The sequence below is a fragment of the Onychostruthus taczanowskii genome, unplaced genomic scaffold, assembly GCF_017590055.1.
Source record: "Onychostruthus taczanowskii isolate IOZ18803 unplaced genomic scaffold, ASM1759005v1 scaffold29, whole genome shotgun sequence".
NCBI lineage: Eukaryota > Metazoa > Chordata > Aves > Passeriformes > Passeridae > Onychostruthus > Onychostruthus taczanowskii.
In genome coordinates, this window is record NW_024500239.1 from 6,223,266 (window position 1) to 6,233,399 (window position 10,134).

Consider the following 10,134-nt stretch of genomic DNA (forward strand, 5'->3'; position numbering starts at 1 on the left):
TCCCATTGTGATTGCTGGTTTTAGCACATTTAAGGAAGCAGCACAGGTACCACACTGGTAACCACAGTGAGTACTGTGGTTGATAATGGCAGTTCTAACAAAGATGAATCATCAGCAGTGAAAGCAGGTCAAAAAAACCAAGTCAAAAAAACCACACACACACACACACATACAGAACCCTACACAATCTGAAACAAAACCAAAAGGAACTCACTCCATCAGAAAGAATATCCAGGGAAAGAGATATGAGTGTAACTGGGAATGTATGCCTTGTAACATACTCTGCTTTGAACACATTGCTCACAGTATGGACTCGCCCTCAGGAGTCATGATCTGAAAATACTTTATTGAATAATGTGATACTCAGATTTTTTAATGAAAATTTATGGTTTTGTTTATTTTTCTCACTGCTTCAAATGATGGTTGTACACCTTCCTGTAAAACAGGTTTTCAAACACCAGAAGTTCTTATGAATCCTTGTGGGGTTCTTCATTTCACATTTTCTTAACTCTTGTCCCACTAGAATAAATGATTGCCAGGGTAAAGATTATTTTTATTTGTGCTTTCCAACTATCTACCATTCTGGACATCCAAAATCTGCGGGGACTTTCATGTGAATGCCTTCATACAAACCACGTCCATCACCCCCCACTGACAGCAAAGGCAAGAAACACACCACCATAACGCACAGGACAGAACAAAACAAAACAGAACAGTGCTTCAGGACAGGAATGATTCCCTTGAACTGCTTCCCACCCTGTGAGAAGGAAAAGAGGGTGAGTTTTAGTCTTTTCTTCTAGCTAAGGAGAAATAATCAAGCTAGCTGCTACACCATCGAGTATTGCATAGGAAAATAGAGGGAGACTTTGCCAATGGACGGGCTGGCTCACTGCATTTTGAGAGCTTTATGAATTCTTAAAAAGCTCTTCCCCTCAGAATGACTTCAGGTGAACAGCACACAGTGCTGGCAGCAGCATTTGACCCTCCTGTTTGGGTATTCTACTTCAATACAAGATGGGCATGGAAATGAAAGAACAACCACAGTGGCTTTTGAGGAAGAAGTCACCTTCTTTTTAAATTCTCAAGTGTCAAGGCTCAAACAACTGGAGGGCTATTCTACAACCATCCTCTCAGTCAGCCAGACAACTGGGAAATATTACTGTTCCTCAGAAGGAGAGGGCCGTTACTGCAGTGGCTCTCTTGCTACATCCTTCATCTTCACATCTTCTATGAAAAATAAGTTATGGACTGTATCAACTAGTTTATTTTCCCTAAGCTTAGCATAATGATCCAACTAATAGCTGTCCATCACCTTTTTGTCTCAATAGCAGAGAGCAACTCCAACCCTTGCCTTAATTTGGGAAATGGCAGATAGGAAGAGATAGAAATCAAAATGAACACTACAGCCTGGTGTTTAAAGCTGTTAAGTTTTCTTAAGAACTCCCAATGTAAGAATACCCAGAGTACCTTAAACTTCACAAGGATCAAGGGTGTTCTGAAAGGAGAAAATACATTGAGATTTTAGAACACTGTGCATGTCTGTGAGTTAAACAAATCAGAACTACCTACAAATAAACAATAGTTTTCCTCTTGGTGAACTATACTGCTTCCCTAAGAATTAAGAGTCATAGTGTGTTCACTATCAGCCAGGCACCTATCCTGTCACTGTACATTCACAGTAGAAAACCCTCTTTCCAGTGTGTGTTACTCAGAAACGTCCTAAATCAGACTGACTCTCTGCTCTTCTATGTTCTAAGGTGAATTAGGAAAGGGTCTGTTATAGGATGATACAGGCCATTCTTTTGTAATGGTCTGCAGTTTTCTCTCCCAATACATTTTCTTTTTATTTAGCACTTCCATTTTTATCCTGTGTTCTTCTTCAGCCATCTCACACTCTCTTTCTATTTGCTGTATCTTTGCCACATGAACTTCATTCATTTGGATTAACTGGAGCTGCAAAATCGACATTTGTTGATGATGCTCTTCCTCGTGCATCTTTTTCAGAGCACTTTCCTGAGATGCTTTACTTCTGTAGTTCTTATCTGCTGCTATTCTGACATCAGAACACGAAGGCTCAGGCTGGGAGGTGCCTTCACATACTGGAAAATGTACCAGCTCTTTGTCTTCATCACAAAGTTCTCTGTTTGACACAACAAATGACTCTGCAAACCAAAGAAGAAAAAGTGTTATAGCATTCTCTTCCAGTATAGTATAGTATTCCTCAAGAAACAGAAATGTGATAAGTTACTGACATGTGCCTCTAAACCTTGTGCTCCAGTAGCAAAGCACAGGAGCCACTACATAATGCAGTTCTGCTGCAGAATATTAAGGGCATAACAGGCTGAACAGAACCACTTGGGGCTCTGTTGAAAGACCTCCAAGACTATAGTGGGAGTTCAGAAGACTAAAGTGAGTGCACACTTTTAAGTAGACACCTAAATTTAGGTGGCTGAGCCTGGAGCTAAACCTGAATGCAGCCATTTAAGCTAAATCCATATGTGACTTGCAATATTTGGTGAAATATCTGAGTGTCAGGTGAAGCTGTGTCAACATGAATATCAAAAGACAGAGGGAGCAGTAGGAAGAACATGTCTTATTCTTTCCTTATTTCTGCTGCAGATGTAAATACAGTAATGTATATTTTTAGGAAAAAATCACATTATTCTAACTTTGAGAAGTCTCTACCAATTCTTCTGAAATAAGAGACTATGCAGGGAAAAGAGTAGTTACCAGTGCAAATGAGGGTCTCAAAATACTTTCCTATCCAAATCCAAATGACTAATTATGGTAAATACAATTATGAAATAGGCATTCTAAGAATGTTATCTAACAATGTAGCTGCTGTTGTCTTTTGAGCAAGGACAGTGTTCTGTGTGAGATCCTGACATAATAAAATTTGCAAGAAACTGTTGTAGCCACCCTCCCTCCTGGTATTGAATTATTCCTTCTGGGTATGCTTGCCAAACAAAAAATAATGTAGTGCTGAACTTTTTCAGAAAGGCCATTCTCCAGTGTGGACTGCAGCATGAAATATGGCTCCACATACTCTTTTTAGTCCTTGAAAACAAAGAGGAAAAGACCACTGGGAACTCTTGCAGCAGGCAATTGTGTATCAATTTGCTGCTGGTAGTTTTTTGCTTTTTTTTTTTTTAAACCAGCAAAATGATACTTTAAAAATGATAAAGATATCCTTGGGACTGTTCTCTGGAAAGCCAGCATGATAGCAACTGTGATGTTTGCCACAAAGCAGCAGATATGTCAAAAACAGATGAAAAAAATCTGTAAAAAAACCTCACACTCATTTAACTCCTGTAGGCCTCGGGAAATACACACAGCCTTGTAATATCATAGCTCTGAAATTACTTTTCTATATCCAGCAGTCACAGCTAAGTGGAGAGATTTGAAAAAGGATTGCTGGCAAAATCACATACAAAACAATACCACTCGCATCATTACAGCAACATTTATACCTTGACTAGAAGCATCAGGCTGATATTCAGACTCTTCTTCTGGTGGGCTCTGCAAAAAGTACATTTGCTCAGGCATTATGCTTCCAATCTTCTCCTTCCCTACGATGTGAGTATTTATAAGTGGACTAATACTTCTTTTTACCTTCTCCCGCCTTTCATGTGCCATTATCTTTTTTGTCCGTGCCTTGATATTTTCCCAGCATTTCTTTAACTGTTTGAAGTCTCGCAGTGATACACTGGGCTGTGAGTTATATTCATGAGCTAGTGCTTGCCAGGTGCGTTGTTTCAGAGCAATAGTTCTTGCATCACTTTTTTTACATTCAAGCACGTATTTGTATTTTTCGACTAATGCAAGCAGCACACTCTTCTCCACTTCTGAGAAGTATTTAGCAGGCTTTATTATTTCGTTTTGCATTTTCTACTGTTTCTTCAAGAAGCCAAAATTCCTATGGAAACAATGATGAAAGAAGAAAAAATAAAAAAAAACAACCACAAGTTAGAACGGGTTGCAGTATCAGATTCTGATCAATTTTGTTTTCTAGAATAGCTTGTGAGTAGTTCTAGAGCACATAATGGAATGAACAGGTAAGATGAAACACAATTACATGCTAGTTTGTGTTGCCACCTTAGTGGATACACAGTGCCAGAAGTAAACTTTAATGAATAGTAGTCTTTGTTACAATTTGTCTGGATACAAAACACTCAGTATTTACTTAGTATTTTGCTTTTGATTTTTTAAAATTTTTCTTATTTTCCTGTTCATTGCACTTTTTCACTCCCAGAATTTTTCCAAGCCCTTAAATTAGGAACAAATTTCAAAACCCCAGCCCTCACTAGCTTCAGGTTGATGTCTAAAGCCACCTTCAGCACGTTTGGGTTTTCTTTGGTATAAAAAATACCCTCTTCTGTCCTTGCTGATTGCGTATAATTAATTTCTCCCATCTCTCTCCAATATTTGAAAGCTGTATGACCAATGACAGTAAGAAGTTGTCTTTTTAAAGACCTGTCAGCTCCGTTCTCCCCCATGCTCCATCCCCTCCTGGTTGATACCCAATACAAGTTAGGAACAAATTTCAAAACCCAGCCCTCGCTAGCTTCAGGTTTATGTCTAAAGCCACCTTCAGCATGTTTGGGTTTTCTTTGGTATAAAAAATACCCCCTTCTGTCCTTGCTGATTGCGTATAATTAATTTCTCCCATCTCTCTCCAATATTTGAAAGCTGTATGACCAATGACAGTAAGAAGTTGTCTTTTTAAAGACCTGTCAGCTCCGTTCTCCCCCATGCTCCATCCCCTCCTGGTTGATACCCAATAGACAGCAGGATCCTGACCTGTATTACAATATTGAGAAGCAGCAAGAGTTGCAAGGAGACAAGAAATAACAACAGAAACCAACCACGTGGAAGGTACAGGTCCCTCGCCCTTGACTGCTGGCCCTGCACATGTGGCACTTCCTTGCTGTTGTGCTGCTGGTCACTCAGGAGCCAACAAACAGGCTAAAAAGAGTTTTGGCCTTAACACAGCCACTGCTACACACTTACACCATGTCAGCAACCACCTCTTTTCTCAAGCCCAGCACTTACATAGGCAATAGGAAAACGGTAGCTGATAACAGGGATTCCTGGCCATTAAAAAAAACCCCAAAAAACAAAAAAAAAAAACCCAAACCAAACCAAAAACAAACACAACACCAAAAAAACCCATCCAAACAAAACAAAACCAAACAAAATAAAACAAACATAAACCCCAAAAAACAACAACAACAACAAAAGCCAAACAAACAGTGTTGCCTTGAGTTAACAACTTATGACTGTGAATCAAAATATGTTTTTTCTTCTTCTATCTTTTCACACTTTTCTCCACCTTCCTTTCTGCTGTAAATGTGTAGCCCAAATTACTTTTAGATTTTGGGCAGAATGCTCCCTTAGCTCTCATTTATTTTGTTTTTAATCATTAAACCCAGTGATACAACATTTATAAGATAACTGGTTATCATTTATAAGATAACTGGTTCATATTCCTAACAGTCTAGGACTCTCCCAAAATTAATTTTATAGTCTTTTGCCTATTGTTTCTCCTACTTCTCTTATAACATTCCTTGATGGTGCCTTAGATATCACCATCAGGTTTCCTCTTCTCAATATATTTTTCCTTAACTCCACTGCACTAGGACTTTCCTTGTGCCATCCTTGTAGTTCCTTTCCTCCAAACATCTTAGTACTTACAGTTATTCCCAACTCTTTCAGTAAAGGTACTGAAAATATTTATATTTATAAAGAAAGCTAACAGACAAGCTAATACCAAAATGAAAACCCAAGCCTGACATAAAAACAGTGGCTCTCTTGAGTAGCCCATAAAATACGACAAAGCCCAGCTGTCCTGGTTTCAGTGGGGACAGAGTTCATTTTCTTCCTGGAGGCTGGTACAGTGCTGTATTTTGGATTTAGAAAGAATAATGCTGATAACACATGGATGTTCTAGTTGATGCTCAGTGGTGCTTATTCCAAGTCAAGAATTTTCAGTTCCCCATGCCCTGCCAGAGAGCAGGTGCACAAGAAGCTGTGAAGGAGCACAGCCAAGGCAGCTGATCCAAACTGACTAAAGGGATATTCCATACCATAAAATGTCATGTTCAGTGTATAAATGAAGAGGGAGTTGGCCGAGACCTGCAGGTGGTGAGCAATCATATTGTGCATCATTTGTTTCTCTTTTCTTCCTCTCTCTCTCTCCCCCACCCCCCTTTCCACTTTAAGTATTATTATTGTTACTATATTTCACGTTGTTTCAATTATTAAGCTGTTCTTAATTCAACCCATAACTTTTACTTTTTTTTTTCCTGATTTTCCTCCCCACCCCACTGGGGGCAAGGGGCGAGGAAGCAGCTGCACAGTACTTGGTTGCTGGCCGGGGTTAAACCATGATGCCAGAAAAACAAAGGAGTCAAAGAACAGGGGACACAGTGGAAAAAAGCCTGGAATAGCAAAACTACAGCAAAGTGAATAGAAGTAAGTAACAGTCTAGGTCAAGTCAGTAGCTAAGTTGTACCCCTACTGAAAAAGGAGCAAACACTTGGTTTGCACCTTCTGTCAGTGTTTGACTGGGTTATTCCAGGCACCTATGTGGGTCCTGCATAGTCACAGTTCTGCTCTCTCACCAAATCCTGGCATCACAAGGACATGGGAGAGAGGAAGTTTTTGCAGCAGACAAGATCTAGTGGACTAAGGGAAAGATCCACAGGAGAACAAAATGCAATAGTGCTACTGCTCATAGAAGAGCTAATTTATTTTACATGAAAGCAAAAGGAGGAAGAAGGAAGAGAGTTGGGTGGCTGAGTTTAAGGAAGACAGCTTCTTGATCCAATATTTCCTCTGTCACACTGTGTCAAGTTATCTTTATGGTCTGTGAAAACTTAAGTGACCCCCCATGCTGGTGACAGGAATTCTTAAACAGCTATAAACCCACAGAAAAAAACTAGGTGTAAGTAAAGAAACTTCTCTCACTGCATACCAGTCATTACAATGTCTAGGTCTAATAGAAGTGTACAGCTGCTTCAGAAGTTCCTTAAATAAAACACAAATTAGGAAAAAAAAATAGTCAGGAAATTGACATCCTAGCAAAGATACTGAAAACTGGTAAGTTCACTTCATGACACCACTCTGAAAATAGGTCAGACAAAAGAGACATAGAACGGAATAGGGTGTATCTACTAATCTATTTTACTTACATACTTGTTGCACCATCCCAAACCATTCAGTTGCTTTGGACAGATGCTTAAATGAAATTCTTGGGACTAAATATTTGTTCAGTACCTTAACCTCAATTCCATCAAGGAATGGGATGAAATGCAGTCCCACCAGCAAGCTGTGAAGCCCAATAGCTTATGACTGTGAAAAATCAGGATCACTCCATGTGATCAGAAAGGACTACCCTCTACTGATGCATGGAAATGTTAGTTCTAGTTTTGAAAAGGTGATAGAATCTCAGATAAAAAGAATCATTATACATTCATGCTTAGAAAACCCCTTTAATTAGAAAAACTGGATTTTCAGAAGTCTGGAGACTACATTCACAAAGTTAAAAACATTACTAGGACTTCTGGATTCCAGATGCTAAATATCTAGCTCCACAGACTGGCCAAGATCAGCTGATATCAATAAATATCTAAAACATTTATAAATATGACTTTCGATATATTAACATGTTATGTACTAGAATAAAAGCTCATCTTTCATGGAAGGAGCAAATTTAAGTATCACTTTCATACCACACTATCATTTACTTCTGTTATTTTTACTGTTTTAGCATCTGAGATTCCCAGTTCAAATACTAAACATTAAAGAATGGAAAGGTAAGTCCTACTCTGAGAAGAATATATTGGTCTTTCCTTCCACTAATCACATTCCTAGTATTTGTTTCCTAAGCATACACACTGCACTTATGTCCTTTCTGTGAAGAAGCCAGGATTATGATCTAGAATGCATAAAGGAACTCCAGAACTGCTGTGGGCAGTCTAATACATAGAAGAAAAGAGTTTTGGAAGACTTCTCAAGCTCTTACCTACTTAACCTACTTTCTTCAATGTATTAAAGCCCATTTGCAATGAGGTGAACAAGAAAGCGCTCTGAGATGTCAGGAGAAGTTAGAATACCGAGAAATTGTGTCAGAACACCACCATGTATTTATATTCACCTCTTTTTTCTTTATGCATATTATTCACCTTCTTGCAGCCCACTGGCTCCTCTGCAGAATATGAGAAGGGACTCACAAGCCCACAGAATTTCCATTTTGAGGCTAAACAGTCCTTCCAGGACATATGCCTGCAATATAATTTAGCAGGAATCTGTGCTGAAATCAAAGTAGTTTACTGTGCATAGCTCATCCCATAAACTGGATTGATTTGTGTGGGCACACAAGGACAGCTGCAGAGTAAATTCTAAGAAACAAAGACTGGAAAGCTTCTCCCACTCTCACAGGTGCCTAGGCTCCAAGACACATTCAGTAAGAAAGTACTTTATCCTAAATATCTTCTCCTGGCATGACTGAACTCACAGCTTGCCTTAAAGCAGTGTCCTAAGTATTTGTCCTATCACACAAACCTCTATAGCTTTAAGATAACAGAAGTATCTCTCAGCTCCTCATCTTTACTGTGAAATGTTGTGCAGCATTCTTCTTTTAAAGGCTATAAGACATGTGATGTAACCTGCTCGAAGAACAGCTTGAAAAAAAAATTACAGAAGTTAGGAAAAGCACATCTGTTCATAAATATGTCACACACATGCATTATTTTTCCTGCACACATATAAACAGACACCCAAGCTCCAATCAGTTGCAAAGAAGCCCAGTAAAAGGAAAAAAAATGGTTTAAGTTGGCATTTGTGAGCATTTTTAGTTCATGAAATGTTTTCTTAGGCACAAGAAAACACAGAGCGAAAGTTACGGTGGAAGACTTATCCCAAATGTTAAAAAGGTTACACTAACCAAACCCCAAGAAAAATGTTTGTTAGCAAACTGTGGTCACTTATGAGGTGAAAATTAAGTGCACTGACCAGTGCCAACTGAATTACTACCAGAAATATTCAAGGATTGATAAAAATAAAATTTATGTCTCTAACTTAAATTGCAGATGAAGCTCTAAACATAGTCACTAATTAACAACATCGGAAATGAAACATAATTCTGTCCTTTTCATCCAGTGCTTGAGGACCAAAGAAAGGCATGGAAATGCAATGACCCAGACTAGTCACAACAGGTTTATATTTTGTTTGAATGACAGAAGCAGCAGTAAACAGTGTTCTTCTTCCTCAAATGTTTCCTTGGTTTTCCTCACCAAGCTTCCATCAGTGTTCCAGGCCTGACCCTGCCTACCTTGAGACTTGAAATCACTAGGTAATTAAGAGCATTGCAAATATGAATGAGATCTCTACAGAAAATATGTTTTAATCACATTTTTAGAAATCCCACCTCCTTGGGTGCTTTCCCCCTATGTTTTAATACAAATGAATAGTTATCATGTATCATCCAGCAAACAAACAAGACCATCTATTAGTAAAATTCACAGTACTTTACCCACATTTCTCCTGTCAGATTTTATATAGCTGTACACGGAAATGTATTAAAATATACACGCATTTGTATCATATTACACTACAGATACAGACAGATTTTAAGGGGGTCATCCCGCTACCTATGGAGGACATCCAAAGCACTTCCCGCAAGCAAGGTAATGGACGCAGGTTGTTATTCCGAACCACTGCCTGAAATTCACCAAAAATAGGCATAATACAGGAATCCTACCAGACTCTCCCGCACCCGAACTTCTCAAACATTAACTCGAGCTTGGTGGGGTTTCTTTAACCTCCTCGCTAGCTCCTCTTCTGCTCGAAGGAGAACGGAGAGCAGGTCCCGGCTCCACAAAGGCGGCCGCTCCCCGCCGGGCGGGCGCGGAGGCTGCGGCGCTGCGGGCGCATCAGCGGCGGCGGCGGGGGGGCCTCGGCGGCGGCCGGCCGCTGTCACCGAGCGCCGGCGGCGGGGACAACCCCACCCTGCGGCCCCGCTGCCTCCTCGTAACAAAGCGCCTCTCGGCTCCCTCCCTCCCTCGTTCCCCGCCTCCCTCACCTCCCCGCCCGCAGGCCGCCGACACCGCTCCCTCCAGCTCCCCGCAAACC

The 10,134-nt window shown here is 40.0% G+C and overlaps 1 protein-coding gene across 3 annotated transcripts; it reads right to left on the reverse strand.

Annotated features, from left to right (window-relative positions):
* Nucleotides 1-220: 220 nt before the first annotated feature.
* Nucleotides 221-9,899, reverse strand: MSANTD3 (Myb/SANT DNA binding domain containing 3). Of its 3 annotated transcripts, none has more exons than XM_041408047.1 (4): nucleotides 9,764-9,899; nucleotides 3,613-3,916; nucleotides 3,471-3,519; nucleotides 221-2,162 (listed from the first exon to the last, which is right to left on the reverse strand). In XM_041408047.1, the coding sequence occupies exons 2-4, from the start codon at nucleotides 3,883-3,885 to the stop codon at nucleotides 1,753-1,755; spliced, it is 732 nt and encodes a 243-aa protein (XP_041263981.1). In that variant the 5' UTR covers nucleotides 3,886-3,916; nucleotides 9,764-9,899; the 3' UTR covers nucleotides 221-1,752. The 3 variants fall into 3 exon arrangements, with proteins under 3 accessions (XP_041263981.1, XP_041263980.1, XP_041263979.1); XM_041408046.1 differs by adding an exon at nucleotides 8,566-8,684 and having other exon boundaries at nucleotides 223-2,162; nucleotides 3,471-3,916; nucleotides 9,764-9,873; XM_041408045.1 differs by having other exon boundaries at nucleotides 224-2,162; nucleotides 3,471-3,916.
* Between the last annotated feature and the right edge of the window lie 235 nt (nucleotides 9,900-10,134).

What these genes read in the sequence shown, in the direction of transcription:
- MSANTD3 (XM_041408046.1), bottom strand. Translation starts at nt 3,885, where the DNA reads ATGCAAAACGAAATAATAAAGCCTGCTAAATACTTCTCAGAAGTGGAG. An exon ending in GCCTGATGCTTCTAGTCAAG is followed by an intron (nt 2,163 to 3,470) that starts GTATAAATGTTG and finishes TTTGGTTTGCAG; the next exon opens with AGTCATTTGTTGTGTCAAAC.